Source organism: Balaenoptera ricei, chromosome 15, assembly GCF_028023285.1.
Source record: "Balaenoptera ricei isolate mBalRic1 chromosome 15, mBalRic1.hap2, whole genome shotgun sequence".
NCBI lineage: Eukaryota > Metazoa > Chordata > Mammalia > Artiodactyla > Balaenopteridae > Balaenoptera > Balaenoptera ricei.
The window spans coordinates 74,606,496-74,624,677 of NC_082653.1; the positions used below are offsets into that span (position 1 = coordinate 74,606,496).

Genomic DNA, 18,182 nt, shown 5'->3' on the forward strand with positions numbered 1-18,182 from the left:
TCAAATTTCAGTGTGTCAGGCCGAGCTGTGGCTGAGCAACAGTTTTAATTAGTTTACTTCTGGATTTAAATGAGATTGTGGAGATTTGACCTTTAGCCCAACCCACAGTTTCCTGTGTGCTGTAGATAAAAGGTTGACTTCTTTGACTTTTTAAAAATAACAGCTGGCAGGGAGATGGGTTGAAGCTTAAATTAATTTATTTCACCTCTGGATTGCAACTGCAGCAGGGCCCTGGAAGCTAAGGACCACACAAGACTGGGCGATCTCGGACTTCCCTGGTGGTGCAGTGGTTAAGAATCCGCCTGCCAATGCAGGGGACACGGGTTCAAGCCCTGGTCCGGGAAGATCCCACATGCCGTGGAGCAACTAAGCCCGTGCGCCACCACTACTGAAGCCCGCGTGCCCTAGAGCCCATGCTCCACAACAAGAGAAGCCACCGCAATGAGAAGCCTGCGCACTGCAACGAAGAGTAGCCCCCACTCGCCACAACTAGAGAAAGCCCGTGCACAGCAATGACGACCCAACGCGGCCAAAAATAAATAAATAAATAAATTTATTAAAATAAAAGATTGGGCTATCTCTCTCTCCTTTCTAGCTCTGCTCCCACTGTTACTTACTCAACAAAAGGCCCTTGGGGTACAATTGTTAGACCAAGAGATTTATTTTTACACCTGGGGCTCTTCTAGATTTGGATCCATCATACCAGTCCACACTGCCACTAAAAGTTCAGCTTCTTTTTGTCTCATCAGCAAAATCTTTCACCTCTGGTAGGCCTGCTTTTCTGCCTACCTATATGCACAGTAGGCAGTTGATTCAAGGTAGAAAGGGGCTCTTTGCTCACCTTTGAAGAACTCATCCTTCTCTGGAATTGGGTTCATTTAGACTTCTTTGCATCCACTGCTTTTTGATGGCTCTAAAGAATAGTATGAAGTTTAGTTTGTCTGGTATTTTCTGATTGTTTTGATGAGAGCGGTGGTCTTTTGGGTCTTTTGAGACCTCCTGCTTCGTAACCATAATGGAACTCAGAATAGCATTAAGATTCTTTGTCTTCTGCTTTCAACCTTCCTTTTCAACCTTATCTCTTTTTATCCTTCTAATCACACCCCACTACCTGCCTTTCATTCTTTTGGCACATTTGTATACCTCTGTACCTTTGCACTTACTCTTCTTCCTGCCTTGATTATCTTGCTTCTCTTCTTCATTTTACAACTTTGTCCTTTAAGACTCAGCTCAAATGACACCTCTTCTGTGCCACAGATCCTTCTACTATACTTTGTGCCTGCCTTTGCTCTTGCAGTTGTCACACTATATTATGATTTTTTATCTTATATGCTGCTTCTTTTACACTAAGGACTTTTCAAAGGCAAGGACCACATATGCATTTTGTATGCTGAGCACCAAACTTAATACTTGAGAATTAGTAGGTGTTTAATAAAATGATTTTTATTAGCAAAATAAATCTTAGACATAGGAATAAGAATATTTCTTCAACCAAAAATACTGTATCCTGATATGAAGCTCTTGTAGACAATATTTGAAGTTATGGCCCAGTTCATAGGGATTCTACCTTATGTGAGAAATGCTCCATCACCCAGAAGTGAGCTCCAGTGGCTATGGCAGTACTTTATTACTGTATCAGTCTGCATTCAGTTGGGGAAAGAGAGCTACTGTAAGTATTACAGGAGTGAGGGGTTTAATATGTTAATTATGGCTTACACAAGTGTGGGAGAACTGGAGAACTGAGGGTCTGGAAAATTTTTATCATATACTGGACATTTTATATAAAAGAAGAATAGAGAATGAACTGATAAATCTGTGATAGAAAGATCAGGAAAATAGGCATTAATGATTTAAGCCTGAAGTGGGTGGAAAGCCAGAGTTTGCAGAGAAGCCCTCGAAACTGCATCTAGCTGTCAAAGTGGGACCTCAGTAAGGGAGCCTAAGGAAGGACCTGTGAGTCATGCCATGGGGATGAAGTGGGAGCTTTAGGAGAGGTCTGTGGAAGCACTGCGTGTCTTGAGAACAATGGCTTCTGCTTCATTTCCATTTTATAAATCTCTTTTATAAAAGAGAAAATCATATTTTCTCTCATTGGCAGCCTTTTACTCAGAACCACACAGGGAAGGGAATTATGGGAGACTTAATTTTCTGCCTTAGACAAAAGTAGTTGGTGGTACCAGTTGACCACGGACAGTCCAGCACTGCTTATCTCTTTGCCAGCCTGACGTACATACATTGCCATTTTAACCCCATTTAACTTCCAAATAAAGATAATGACATTGTGCTTCCACCTTACATGATGCAATGATCCCTTACAAAACTAAAAGCATACTAACCATCTCCCCAAAAGAGGAGACACTGTGTTTCACATTGCACTTTATTCATTTCTGGGTGATATTTATTTACTCCCCTAGCTGAGTCACATTCCGTCTTTGATATCCTGAAACCTAAGTACTGAGATATAGAGTCAGCCCTAAGTAATACACCTTATATTAGAGCGTATGGGAATGGGAAAGGGAGGGGAAAAAAAAGAAATAGTTAATCTATTCAGATATATTCATAACAAAGCAGGAAGAATATCTATAACACTATTGTAGTCCTCATTTCTGCACCTGCCACGTGATCATGGATGGTATTTGTAATTTCTTTCTTTCTCTAGCTATTTCATATTCCATTTGCCCTCACTAACCATGTTGGTCGGATGGTGACCCAAACCTTCATTCTAAAAGGATGTGTGCCAATAATGGTCATGCCTATATTGTTTTGCTGTAATTTTCCATTAACTTTCCATTGTAAACAAGTGTAATAGAGGATCTTCTGGGTTCTAGGAAATGTCTTTCCTTCCTCCACTGTGTCTTTTATTTATTTATTTTAATTTATTTTATTTTTGGCTGCCTTGGATCTTCGCCACTGCACTTGGGCCGTCTCTAGCTGCGGTGAGCGGGGGCCACTCCTTGCTGCAGTGCGCAGGCCTCTCACTGCGGTGGCTTCTCTTGTTGCGGAGCACGGGCTCTAGGCGCACGGGCTTCAATAGTTGTGGCACGCTGGCTCAGTAGTTGTGGTGCACGGGCTTAGTTGCTCCACAGGATGTGGGATCTTCCCAGACCAGGGATCGAACCCGTGTCCCCTGCATTGGCAGGCGGATTCTCAACCACTGCGCCACCAGGGAATCCCCCCTCCATTGTGTATTTTAAATCCTGTTTCCTAAGACTATACTTTCAGGGATCAACCAAGATTACTCTACCCAGCAAGAATCTCATTCAGATTTGATGGAGAAATTAAAACCTTTACAGACAAGCAAAAGCTAAGAGAATTCAGCACCACCAAACCAGCTTTACAACAAATGCTAAAGGAACTTCTCTAGGCAGGAAACACAGGAGAAGGAAAAGACCTACAATAACAAACCCAAAACAATTAAGAAAATGGTAATAGGAACATACATATCGATAATTACCTTAAACGTGAATGGATTAAATGCTCCAACCAAAAGACACAAGCTTGCTGAATGGATACAAAAACAAGACCCATTTATATGCTGTCTACAAGAGACCCACTTCAGACCTTGGGACACATACAGACTGAAACTGAGGGGCTGGAAAAAGATATTCCATGCAAATGGAAATCAAAAGAAAGCTGGAGTAGCAATTCTCATATTAGACAAAGTAGACTTTAAAACAAAGACTGTTACAAGAGACAAAGAAAGACACTACATAATGATCAAGGGATCAATCCAAGAAGAAGATATAACAATTGTAAATATTTATGCACCCAACATAGGAGCACCTCAATACATAAGGCAAATACTAACAGCCATAAAAGGGGAAATCGACAGTAACACAATCATAGTAGGGGACTTTAACACCCCACTTTCAGCAATGGACAGATCATCCAAAATGAAAATAAATAAGGAAACACAAGCTTTAAATGATATATTAAACAAGATGGACTTAATTGATATTTATAGGACATTCCATCCAAAAACAACAGAATACACATTCTTCTCAAGTGCTCATGGAACATTCTCCAGGATCATATCTTGGGTCACAAATCAAGCCTTGGTAAATTTAAGAAAATTGACATCGTATCAGGTATCTTTTCCGACCACAACGCTATGAGACTAGATATCAATTACAGGAAAAAATCTGTAAAAAATACAAACACATGGAGGCTAAACAATACACTACTTAGTAACCAAGAGATCACTGAAGAAATCAAAGAGGAAATAAAAAAATACCTAGAAGCAAATGACAGTGAAAACACGATGACCCAAAACCTGTGGGATGCAGCAAAAGCAGTTCTGAGAGGGAAGTTTATAGCAATACGATCCTACCTTAAGAAACAAGAAACATCTCAAATAAACAACCTAGCCTTACACCTAAAGCAATTAGAGAAAGACGAACAAAAAACCCCCAAAGTTAGCAGAAGGAAAGAAATCATAAAGATCAGATCAGAAATAAATGAAAAAGAAATGAAGGAAACGATAGCAAAGATCAATAAAGCTAAAAGCTGGTTCTTTGAGAAGATAAACAAAATTGATAAACCATTAGCCAGACTCATCAAGAAAAAAAGGGAAAAGACTCAATAGACTTAGAAATGAAAAAGGAGAAGTAACAACTGACACTGCAGAAATACAAAGGATCATGAGAGATTACTACAGGCAACTATATACCGATAAAATGGACAACCTGGAAGAAATGGACAAATTCTTAGAAATGCACAACCTTCCGAGACTGAACCAGGAAGAAATAGAAAATATGAACAGACCAATCACAAGCACTGAAATTGAAACTGTGATTAAAAATCTTCCAACAAACAAAAGTCCAGGACCAGATGGCTTCACAGGCAAATTCTATCAAACATTTAGAGAAGAGCTAACACCTATCCTTCTCAAACTCTTCCAAAATATAGCAGAGGGAGGAACACGCCCAAACTCATTCTACGAGGCCACCAACACCCTGATACCAAAACCAGACAAAGATGTCACAAAGAAAGAAAACTACAGGCCAGTATCACTGAAGAATATAGATGCACAAATCCTCAACAAAATACTGGCAAACAGGCTCCAACAGCACATTAAAAGGATCATACACCATGATCAAGTGGGGTTTATCCCAGGAATGCAAGGATTCTTCAATATACGGAGATCAAACCATGTGATACACCATATTAACAAATTGAAGGAGAAAAACCATATGATCATCTCAATAGATGCAGAGAAAGCTTTTGACAAAATTCAACACCGATTTATGATAAAAACCCTCCAGAAAGTAGGCATAGAGGGAACTTTCCTCAACATAATAAAGGACGTATATGACAAACCCACAGCCAACATCGTCCTCAATGGTGAAAAACTGAAACCATTTCCACTAAGATCAGGAACAAGACAAGAAATTGTTAGTTATTCCCAGGTACTCAAGCTTAACACATTGCATCCAAAATCTCTGTATCCATATCAATAAATTTGGATTAATCCAACATTACTTTTCTTCTGCTCTGGTCTTAGGATTTCTACTACACTTTACCTAGGTTTTGCAGATACAAAAAGGCAAAATCTTGAAATTCTTGTGGTGTGTACAGAACCTCTTCTTGGGTCTGACTTAGTGTTCGTGTCTCTGGGGCCTGCTGGGATTTAAGTCTAGTTCTAAGTTTAGAAGCAATAAGAGGTGGTGGGTGGGTCATTGTTCTCCTGCTAGGTGACTACCTCAAGAGAGATCATGAAAGGTTCTTTGGCAAGAGGATGCCAACTTTTTCAGACAGAGAGCAAAGACTGCCTCTTTTGGCAAGGAAGGTAGGATGACCAACTATCTTGGTTTGCCCAGGACTGAGGGGTTTCCTGGGGTACAGGACTTGCAGTGCTAAAACTGGGATAGTCTTGGGCAAACTGGGAAGGTTGGTCGATTAGTAGATATGTTGTATTGTTCTGTTGTCAACTTGGTTAACTCTGGGAACTGCCCTTCCCAGAATTCTCTTCTTTGTATTGTTCTAGGCGAGAGCTTGTCCATGGAAGAAATTGTGTGAGATTGAGAGGTGGAAGTAAAGCGATGGCCATTTCTTCCTGGAGGTTTTGCAGGCAGATGCAGTGATAGACACAGAGGAGCCTGGTGTTGTCGTGCTTGTCCTTGCTCTTTTCCATTCCACATCCAGCTCTTCCACCTGAGTGCTGGCCCTCCTGAGCGACAGTGGCTCCAGGTCCACCACCATTCCGTTGGCAGCTGACCCACAGAGGTGGTGTGCTACCCAAAGGCAATAGCTCCCTGTGGACTTATCCACAAGCTCTCTTAATAATCATAGTGGTTTTACTGCCCTGTCTAAATCCTGACTGATATATAAGGCTCAGCAGAATTTGAACATTTAAGATGCTCAGCTATATCAGAATCTTCCCAAACAGCTTCATCCTAATATTCAGGATCTCATTCTTTCAATCAATGCCTTAACATTAATATGATACCTTACATGGCTGTGAATTCAATTAGCATTGTTATTCAACCATATGCAGGCTCACACTTTGGACTTGGTTTTCAGAAATATTGATTCAGTGGCTGTAAGTGATACAGGCATTCAGGGCATCCATTATTTGAAGTCCTGTTCTAGTTGTCTATGAAAATCATCTCCCACTCTGCCCTTGCCACAGCTGTGGGAGACATCCTAGTTAACTTCCAGGAAAAATTCCCTCTTTTGACTACATTACTGTAATTGAGCTTCTGGGCTATAGTAGGAGTATTCCAACTAACACTATCCTGGGTGAATTTGAAGTGTGATGAATCTTTAGCTATTGCTCATTTCCTTTATTTCTTGTACTCAAATATTAGCTGTTTTTTTTTTTTTTTTTTTAATAAATCTATTTATTTATTTATTTATTTTTGGCTGAGTTGGGTCTTCGTTGCTGCGCATGGGCTTTCTCTAGTTGCAGTGAGCGGGGGCTACTCTTCGTTGTGGTGCGTGGGCTTCTCATTGCGGTGACTTCTCTTGTTGCGGAGCACAGGCTCTAGGCGCATGGGCTTCAGTAGTTGTGGCACGCGGGCTCAGTAGTTGTGGCTCACGGGCTCTAGAGCGCAGGCTCAGTAGTTGTGGCGCACGGGCTTAGTTGCTCCGCGGCATGTGGGATCTTCCCGGACCGGGGCTTGAACCTGTGTCCCCTGCACTGGCAGGCAGATTCTTAACCACTACGCCACCAGGGAAATCCCAATATTAGCTGTTTTAGTTAAAGGAATACTTATCCCATTCTTCTAAGATTTTCATAGACCTTCAAAGTAACAACTGTAGAATTTAACTCAGTTCCTTAACTTGGCATTTTTTTTCAAGTATTTTGCTTTGGTTTTGAAAGCAGGCAGAATTGTTTCCTTAAGGCATTCTATAAAGAATATAGGGACTTCCCTGGTGGCGCAGTGCTTAAGAATCCGCCTGCCAATGCTGGGTTCGAGCCCTGGTCCGGGAAGATCCCACATGCCGCAGAGCAACTGAGCCTGTGCACCACAACTCCTGAGCCTGTGCTCTAGAACCGATGAGCCACCACTACTGAGCCAGCGTGCCACAACTACTGAAGCCTACAACAAGAGAAGCCACTGCAATGAGAAGCCCGCGCACCGCAACGAAGAGTAGCCCCCGCTCGCCACAGCTAGAGAAAGCCCACGTGCAGCAGTGAAGACCCAACACAGCCAAAGATAAATAAATTTAAAAATTTATTTTTAAAAAAAGAATATATAAGAAGGTTCAAAGTAGTACATTTTACTGTCTCTTAGAATAACTCAGTCTGTGTTTGAGTATATCATTTTAAGGCTTTGATTATTAAACAAGTAATTACTAAATAATTGCTCTAGGCATAATACCTTCTAGTTGCTTCAAGAGAAGCAAAGACCTGGTTTTTATCCAGAGGGAATATATAGGTAGTTGGAGAGAAAAGATGACATAGAAAAAAATGAGGTAATGATAAGATGACAGAAAATTTTCCACTGTGTTCTAAAGGATAAAAACTGGTTTTAGAAATGCAGGAATTTGTCCACAGGGTCAGTCTAAAAGTCTGAGACTACCCTGAGGGAATAGCCACAGCAAGTTTGTGCCCTTTGAATCATTTTTCAGAGTCAAATCTTTCTCATCTTCTCTGTCACCATTTTGGCACTGTCATTCATAAATGTATCCCAATAATTTGTGTTTTCTGCCAGAAGTTCTCTTGGAGGTAATGAGTTTCATGTACTCATATATGCTGTATAAAGCAGGTTTTCTTTGTCTTCTGCTTACCTAGATCAGATGTCAAAGGAGCCCCTTTGTTATGTGTACAAGCACTTATTCCTTGCTGTGTCATACATTTTAATTGTCTTCTTTAGCAGCTGTGATCCCATCTGAAGGCTTATGGGGAATCCAGTCTCTTAAACAAATGAAGCAGGTTGCAGGGTTGCTCTCATTTTTCTCTTTCTGTCTTCTTTAGTTAGATTACCTTTTGAAAGTGAGAGAACACAGCTAAGAGATTTGGTTGGGTAGCTGTTGACACAGTTTCCTTTGGAATATTAAAGAGAGAAATCACTTCTCTTTATGTCAATAAATATTCTGAATGTTCATAAATGATTGTACTAAACAATAATACCCAACGCCTAGAAAACCCAGTGTCTGTAAATGAGAATATAATAAACCAGGATAATTAGAAGTAATTTTTTACCCTGTGATCTTATTCAGGGAAAACATGGGAGAAGACACAGTTCTAGGTTAACTTGGTATCAGATTACTAGTGTCTGAAAGAGCTTCTTCCGATTACCTTTTTAAAAATTCCATAAAGATCCCTAATAAAAAGGAACATCACTGTTAAATAAAGATATGAAAAAACTCTATGTTAAAGAATGGGGAAATTTTCTAGTAAGTTTTATCATTGACTGTATTGAAGACCACATTCATAGTACTTCCTTAAACCCAAGATTACTGATGGCAACAAAGAAGGCAGAACAAGGCTTTGACTCACCTTTACTATTCATCCCTAACTCCATATTGGAGGGGCTCCCTGACTAGAAAATCAGGAAGTCAGAGCTGTTAGCTGGTCTGCTAAAAATCCCAACCCTGTCATCTCCCCTCATTTTTTATCCACTTTATCTTCTATATCCACTTGTAAGCCGGAGCTCCAAGTAAACAACATATCTGGGGAAGAAGGAGCATATGGTAAGGGGCAGAATTTGACCAAAAAAATCAAATTAATGACATAGAAAGCATACTTGGGATGACCATCCAGAATTCACAGTGAAAGGACAGAGATGGAAATGATAGGTAAGAGAAAATTATACATATTAAAGAAAGAAAATTGAGATTTAACCAGTGAATAATAGAAATCTCCAAAGGAGAAACCAGAAGAAATGGAACAGAAGCATTAATCAGATTTGTTATCGTAGAAAAGTTTCCAGGGTTGGAAATGACCTGAAGAATAAACGGGTTCACCATATTCTAAAGAACATCATGAAAAAAATGTCTGAACCGAGACATGTTTTGGTGGTATTTACAAATTTCAGGGATCCTGGGGAAAAAAAAAACCCTGTATATATCGAGGCATAAAAAAATAGGTTACCTACAAAGGAACAAAAATTATGCTGGCTTCAGAATTCTCTTTTGTGGTACTAAATAGAAAATGATGGAGTGGTAGTTCTTAACCTGCATGTACTTTTTGGTGTCTTTGAATCCCCTGAAATAATATGCAAACTTAGGTGTGTTGTTACAAGTTGCTATTCCTGGAAATAGAATTCATATCTTTAAAAAAAATTTTTTTTAATTTAATTTAATTTATTTTTTTATACAGCAGGTTCTTATTAGTCATCAATTTTATACACATCAGTGTATACATGTCAATCCCAATCGCCCAATTCAGCACACCACCATCCCCACCCCCCCGTGGATTTCCCCCTTGGTGTCCATACATTTGTTCTTTACATCTATGTCTCAACTTCTGCCCTGCACACAGGTTCATCTGTGCCATTTTTCTACGTTCCACATCCATGCGTTAATATACGATATTTGTTTTTCTCTTTCTGACTTACCTCACTCTGTATGACAGTCTCTAGATCCATCACGTCTCAACAAATGACTCAATTTTGTTCCTTTTTATGGCTCAGTAATATTCCATTGTATATATGTACCACAACTTCTTTATCCATTCGTCTGTCGATGGGCATTTAGGTTGCTTCCATGACCTGACTGTTGTAAATAGTGCTGCAATGAACATTGGGGTGCATGTGTCTTTTTGAATTACGGTTTTCTCTGGGTATATGCACAGTAGTGGGATTGCTGGGTCATATGGTAATTCTATTTTTAGTTTTTTAAGGAACCTCCATACTGTTCTCCATAGTGGCTGTATCAATTTACATTCCCACCAACAGTGCAAGAGGGTTCCTTTTTCTCCACACCCTGTCCAGCATTTGTTTGGAGATTTTCTGATGATACCCATTCTAACTGGTGTGAAGTGATACCTCATTGTAGTTTTGATTTACATTTCTCTAATAATTAGTGACGTTGAGCAGCTTTTCATGTGCTTCTTGGCCATCTGTATGTCTTCTTTAGAGAAATGTCTGTTTAGGTCTTCTGCCCATTTTTGGATTGGGTTGTTTGTTTCTTTAATATTGAGCTGCATGAGCTGTTTATATATTTTGGAGATTAATCCTTTGTCCACTGATTCATTTGCAAATATTTTCTCCCATTCTGAGGGTTGTCTTTTCGTCTTGTTTGTGGTTTCCTTTGCTGTGCAAAAGCTTTTAAGTTTCATTAGGTCCCATTTATTTATTTTTGTTTTTATTTCCATTACTCTAGGAGGTGGATCAAAAAAGATTTTTCTGTGATTTATGTCAAAGAGTGTTCTTCCTATGTTTTCCTCTAAGGGTGTTATAGTGTCCGGTCTTACATTTAGGTCTCTAATCCATTTTGAGTTTATTTTTGTGTATGGTGTTAGGGAGTGTTCTAATTTCATTCTTTTACATGTAGCTGTCCAGTTTTCACAGCACCACTTATTGAAGAGACTGTCTTTTCTCCATTGTATATCCTTGCCTCGTTTGTCATAGATTAGCTGACCATAGGTGCGTGGGTTTATCTCTGGGCTTTCTATCTTGTTCCGTTGATCTATGTTTCTGTTTTTGTGCCAGTACCATATTGTCTTGATTACTGTAGCTTTGTAGTATAGTCTGAAGTCAGGGAGTCTGATTCCTCCAGCTCCGTTTTTTCCCTCAAGACTGCTTTGGCTATTCGGGGTCTTTTGTGTCTCCATACAAATTTTAAGATTTTTTTGTTCTAGTTCCGTAAAAAATGCCATTGGTAATTTGATAGGGATTGCATTGAATCTGTAGATTGCTTTGGGTGGTATAGTCATTTTCACAATGTTGATTCTTCCAATCCAAGAACATGGTATATCTCTCCATCTGTTGGTATCATCTTTAATTTCTTTCATCAGTGTCTTATAGTTTTCTTCATACAGGTCTTCTGTCTCCCGAGGTAGGTTTATTCCTAGATATTTTATTCTTTTTGTTGCAATGGTAAATGGGAGTGTTTCCTTAATTTCTCTTTTAGATTTTTCATCATTAGTGTATAGGAATGCAAGAGATTTCTGTGTATTAATTCTGTATCCTGCAACTTTACCAAATTCATTGATTAGCTCTAGTAGTTTTCTGGTGGCAGTTTTAGGATTCTCTATGTATAGTATCATGTCATCTGCAAACAGTGACAGTTTTACTTTTTCTTTTCCAATTTGTATTCCTTTTATTTCTTTTTCTTCTCTGATTGCCGTGGCTAGGACTTCCAAAACTATGTTGAATAATAGTGGTGAGAGTGGACATCCTTGTCTTGTTCCTGATCTTAGAGGAAATGCTTTCAGTTTTTCACCATTGAGAATGATGTGTGCTGTGGGTTTGTTGTATATGGCCTTTATTATGTTGAGGTAGGTTCCGTCTATGCCCACTTTCTGGAGAGTTTTTATCATAAATGGGTGTTGAATTTTGTCAAAAGCATTTTCTGCATCTATTGAGATGATCATATGGTTTTTATTCTTCAGTTTGTTAATATGGTGTATCTTATTGATTGATTTGCGTATATTGAAGAATCCTTGCATCCCTGGGATAAATCCCACTTGATCATGGTGTATGATCCTTTTAATGTGTTGTTGGATTCTGTCTGCTAGTATTTTGTTGAGGATTTTTGCGTCTATATTCTTCAGTGATATTGGTCTGTAATTTTCTTTTTTTGTAGTATCTTTGTCTGGTTTTGGTATCAGGGTGATGGTGGCCTCATAGAATGAGTTGGGGAGTGTTCCTTCCTCCACAATTTTTTGGAAGAGTTTGAGAAAGATGGGTGTTAGCTCTTCTCTAAATGTTTGATAGAATTCACCTGTGAAGCCATCTGGTCCTGGACTTTTGTTTGTTGGAAGATTTTAAATCACAGTTTCAATTTCATTACTTGTGATTGGTCTGTTCATATTTTCTCTTTCTTCCTGGTTCAGTCTTGGAAGGTTATACCTTTCTAAGAATATGTCCATTTCTTCCAGGTTGTCCATTTTGCTGGCATAGAGTTGCTTGTAGTAGTCTCTTAGGATGCTTTGTATTTCTGTGGTGTCTGTTTTAACTTCTTTTTCATTTCTAATTTTATTGATTTGAGTCCTCTCCCTCTTTTTCTTGATGAGTCTGGCTAATGGTTTATCAATTTTGTTTATCTTCTCAAAGAACCAGATTTTAGTTTTATTGATCTTTGCCATTGTTTTCTTTGTTTCTATTTCATTTATTTCTGCTCTGATCTTTATTATTTCTTTCCTTCTGCTCACTTTGTGTTTTGTTTGTTCTTCTTTCTCTAGTTCCTTTAGGTGTAAGGTTAGATTGTTTATCTGAGATTTTTCTTGTTTCTTGAGGTAGGCTTGTATAGCTATAACCTTCCCTCTTAGAACTGCTTTTGCTGCATCCCACTGATTTTGGATTGTTGTGTTTTCATTGTCATTTGTCTCTAGGTATTTTTTATTTCCTCTTTGATTTCTTCATTGATCTCTTGGTTATTTAGTAACGTAGTGTTTACCCTCCATGTGTTTGTGTTTTTTATGTTTTTTTCCCTGTAATTCATTTCTAATCTCATAGCATTGTGGTCAGAAAAGATGCTTGATATGATTTCAATTTTCTTAAATTTACTGAGCCTGATTTGTGACCCAAGATATGATCTATCCTGGAGAATGTTCCGTGCACACTTGAGGAGAAACTGTAATCTGCTGTTTTTGGATGGAATGTCCTACAAATATCAATTAAATCTATGTGGTCTATTGTGTCATTTAAAGCTTCTGTTTCCTTATTTATTTTCATTTTGGATGATCTGTCCATTGGTGTAAGTGAGGTGTTAAAGTCCCCCACTATTATTGTGTTATTGTCGATTTCCTCTTTTATAGCTGTTAGCAGTTGCCTTATGTATTGAGGTGCTCCTATGTTGGGTGCATATATATTTATAATTGTTATATCTTCTTCTTGGATTGATCCCTTGATCATTATGTAGTGTCCTTCCTTGTCTCTTGTAACATTCTTTATTGTAAAGTCTATTTTATCTGATATGAGTATTGCTACTCCAGCTTTCTTTTGATTTCCATTTTCATGGAATATCTTTTTCCATCCCCTCAGTTTCAGTCTGTATGTGTGCCTAGGTCTGAAGTGGGTGTCTTGTAGACAGCATATATATGGGTCTTGTTTTTGTATCCATTCAGCAAGCTTGTGTCTTTTGGTTGGAGCATTTAATCCATTCACGTTTAAGGTAATTATCGATATGTATGTTCCTATGGTCATTTTCTTAATTGTTTTGGGTTTGTTTTTGTAGGTCCTTTTCTTCTCTTGTGTTTCCCACTTAGAGAAGTACCTTTAGCATTTGTTGTAGAGCTAGTTTGGTGGTGCTGAATTCTCTTAGCTTTTGCTTGTCTGTAAAGCTTTTGATATCATTATTCTGAATTCTTTTTCTGGAAGGTGCCTATCTCCACTTCATTTAGTTGTTTTTCTGGGGTTTTATCTTGTTCCTTCATCTGGTACATAGCCCTCTGCCTTTTCATCTTGTCTGTCTTTCTGTGAATGTGGTTTTTGTTCCACAGGCTGCAGGATTGTAATTCTTCTTGCTTCTGCTCTCTGCCCTCTGGTGGATGAGGCTGTCAAAGAGGCTTGTGTAAATTTCCTGATGGGAGGGACTGGTGGTGAGTAGAGCTGACTGTTGCTCTGGTGGGCAGAGCTCAGTAAAACTTTAATCCGATTGTCTGCTGATGGGTGGGGCTGGGTTCCCTCCCTGTTGGTTGTTTGGCCTGAGGCAACCCAACACTGGAGCCTACCTGACCTGTTTGGTGGGGCTAATGACAGACTCTGGGAGGGCTCTTGCCAAGGAGTACTTCCCAGAACTTCTGCTGCCAGTGTCCTTGTCCCCACGGTGAGCCACAGCCACCCCCTGCCTCTGCAGGAGACCCTCCAACTGTAGCAGCTAGGTCTGGTTCAGTCTCCCCCGGGGTCACTGCTCCTTCCCCTGGGTCCCGATGCGCACACTACTTTGTGTGTGCCCTCCAAGAGTGGAGTCTCTGTTTCCCCCAGTCCTGTCAAAGTCCTGCAATCAAATCCCACTAGGTTTCAACGTCTGATTCTCTAGGAATTCCTTCTCCTGCTGCCGGACCCCCAGGTTGGGAAGCCTAATGTGGGGCTCGGAACCTTCACTCCAGCGGGTGGACTTCTGTGGTATAAGTGTTCTCCAGTCACACACTCAGCAGTTATGGGATTTGATTTTACTGTGATTGCGCCCCTCCTACCGTCTCATTGTGGCTTCTCCTTTGTCTTTGGATGTGGGGTATCTTTTTTGGTGAGTTCCAGTGTCTTCCTGTCAGTGATTGTCCAGGAGCTAGCTATGATTCTGGTGTTCTCACAAGAGAGAGTGAGAGCACGTCTTTCTACTCCGCCATCTTGGTTCCTCCTCCCAGAATTCATATCTTTCATCATATTTTTGAAAATAATTTCCATTACCATTCTTCGTTTCATTTGAAAATATGAACTCTTATAATATTTCGAACATTTTCACTATTATATTTGTTGTGATCTGTGATCAATGATAGTTGATGTTACTATTATAATTGTTTTGGACACCTCAAAGCATGCCCATGTAAGACAGTGAACGTAATTGATAAATGTTTTGTGTGTTCGAGTGGCAATTCCCCCAATTCTCTCCCTCTTCTCGGGCTTCCCTGTTCCCTGAGACATAGCAATATTGAAATTAGGCTAATTTATAACCCTACAATGGCCTCTAAGCATTCAAGTGAAAGGAAAATTTGCGCATCTCTTACTTTACATCAGAAGCTAGAAATGATTAAGCTTGGTGAAGAGAGCAGGTAGAAAGCTGAGACAGGCCGAAAGCTAGGCTTCCTGTATCAACAGTTAGCCACGTTGTGAATGCAAAGGAAAAGTTGTTGAAGGAAATTAAAAGTGCTACTCCAGTGAACACACAAATCATAAGAAAGCAAAGCAGCTTTATTGCTGATATGGAGAAAGTTTTACTGGTCTGGTTAGAAGATCAAACCAGCCACAACATTCCCTTAAGCTAAAACCTAATCCAGAGCAAGACTCAAACTCTTCAATTTTGTGAAGGCTGAGAGAGGTGAGGAAGCTGCAGAAGAAAAGTTTGAAGCTAGCTGAGGTTGGTTCATGAGGTTTAAGGAAAGAAGCCATCTCCATAATATAAAAGTGCAAGGTGAAGCAGCAAGTGCTGATGCAGAAACTACAGCAAGTTATCCAGAAGATCTAGCAAAGATAATTAATGAAGGTGGCTACACTAAGCAACAGATTTTCAATGTAGACAGAGCTGCCTTATACTGGAAGAAGATGTCATCTAGGACCCTCATAGCTAAAGAGGAGAAGTCAGTGCCTGGCTTCAAAGCTTCAAAGGATAGACTCATTCTCTTGTAAGGGGCTAATGCAGCTGTTGACCTGAAGTTGAAGCCAGTGCTCATTTACCATTCTGAAAATCCTAAGGCCCTTGAGAATTATGCTGAATCTATTCTGCCTAGGCTTTATAAGTGGAGCAACAAAGCCTGGATGAAAGCACATTTATTTACAAATACTGAATATTTTAGCCCACTTTTGAGACCTACTGCTCAGAAAAAAAGATTCTTTTCCAAATATTACTGCTCATTGACAATGCACTTGGTCACCCAAGAGCTCTGATGGAAATGGACAATGAGATTAATGTCATTTTCATGCCTGCTAACACAACATTCATTCTGCAGCCCATGAGTCAAGGAGTAATTTTGACTTTCAAGTATTATTGGTTAAGTAATACATTTCATAATGCTCTATCTTAGACAGAAAATGATTCCTCTGATGGATCTGGGCAAAGGAAATTGAAAACCTCCTGGAAAGGATTCACCATTCTAGACGCCATTAAGAGCATTCATTGATTCATGGGACAAGATCAAAATCTCAACATTAACAGGAGTTTGGAAGAAGTTGATTCCAACCCTCATGGATGACTTTGAGGGGTTCAAGACTTCAGTGGAAGAAGTAACTGTATATGTGGTGGAAATAGCAACAGTACTAGAATTAGAGTTGGAGCCTGAAGATGTGACTGAATTGCTGCAATCTCATGATAAAACTTTAATTCATGAGGAATTGCTTCTTCTGGATGAGCAAAAAAAGTGGTTTCTTAAGATGGAATCTACTCCTGGTAAAGATGCCATGAAGATTGTTGAAATGACAGCAAAGGATTTAGAATATCACATAAACTTAGTTGATAAAGCAGCAGTAGGGTTTGATTGTCTCCAATTTTGAAAGAAGTGCTACTGTGGGTAAAATGCTATCAAACAGTATTGCACGGCTACAGAGAAATCATTCATGAAAGGAAGAGTCAGTCAGTGCAGCAGACTTCATTGTTGTCTTATTCTTAAAAACTGCCGCAGCCACCCCAGCCTTCGTTACTGAAGGCTTCGTTACACCACCCTGACCGGTTAGCAGCCCTCAACATCAAGGCAAGACCCTCCACCAGCAAAAAGATTACGACTCACTGAAGGCTCAGATGATGGTTAGCATTTTTTAGCAATAAGGCATTTTTAAATTAAGGTATGTACATTATTTTTAGACATAATGCTATTGCCCATTTAATGGACCACAATGTAGTGTAAACATTAGTTTTGTATGCACTGGGAAGCCTAAAAATGTGTGTGACTCGCTTTATTGCAATACTTGCTTTATTGCGGTTGTCTAGAACCAAACCCACAATATCTCCAAGGTATGCCTATGTTATTTACTGTTGTTGTTGAATCTGCATAGCTGACATTGATAGAAGTTCAACATTGCTTTTTTCAAGTATTCATTTTTGGGACTTGAAATCTTGAATAAGCATCAATGGGCTTCATGTGAATTCTTCATATATTTTTCACTTAATGTATTTTGCATTTCAGCAAGTGACACATTCTCCTAGATAGTGATTTGACAGGCAAGAGAACATACAAAGACCTCATCTTGTAGCGAAAACCTATTGATCATGTTTTATAATTGAAGGAAGATTGTGCAGACTATTGCCAATTCCTTTCTGTTTTTCTACCATTTTTCAACCCAGAGATGCTTCTTTTTCCTTCCAAGGAGATAGTAACAATACCCCAGAAGCCTTCTGCCTGTCCCTCCAAATTATTTCCTCCTCCTCTTTCCTTCTTTCCACAGATAACTTCTCTCCTGAATTCTGCCATCATGGATTTAATTTTGCTTGTTTTAAAATTTCATATAAATGGAATCACACAGTATATTTTCAGGAAAGGAAAAAAGCAGTGTCTGACATCTAAGAACTGATCTGACACAACTTCTAGGCCATGGTTTATTAGAAACTGGCTTGGTCAGATAGTTGGACTTCCTTGTCCACCCCGTCTCTGCCTTTAAAAGCCTTCCATTTTGTACAGCTCCTTGGAGCTCCTCTCTGCTTGCTAGATGGAGTGCTGCCTGATTTATAAATTGTTAAATGAAGCCAATTGGATCTTCAGTAAAAAAGCAAATAGTAAAAAAAAAAAAAGAAAGAAAAAGAAACTGGCTTGGTGCTGACCACTAGGACATGTTGGTCTTATATTGGGTATAAATGATCTCACAGAACACCAACACAAGACAAGATTACTCTTTAACCATGATGAACTGAGAAAAGACAAGGCCACTTTATAATTTTGTTTGAGCACAGAAAATATCAAGGTCACTTTGCAAACCACAAAA

General features: G+C 39.3%; 1 protein-coding gene and 1 pseudogene across 4 annotated transcripts in view; both read left to right on the top strand.

Moving 5' to 3' along the window:
- The window catches only part of TPST1 (tyrosylprotein sulfotransferase 1), a 116,864-nt gene that overhangs the window by 66,719 nt on the left and 31,963 nt on the right, over positions 1 to 18,182 (top strand). Inside the window, exon 4 of one of the 4 annotated variants that reach the window (XM_059897830.1) lies at positions 225 to 567. The exons of the other annotated variants lie outside the window; for them this stretch is intronic. Within the exon in view, the coding sequence (XP_059753813.1) occupies positions 225 to 242 (18 nt within the window). The 3' untranslated portion in view covers positions 243 to 567. Of the gene's footprint in view, positions 1 to 224; positions 568 to 18,182 lie in introns of those variants that run through there. 4 annotated transcript variants of the gene reach the window in all.
- Positions 15,234 to 17,085, top strand: LOC132349928 (tigger transposable element-derived protein 1-like; annotated as a pseudogene).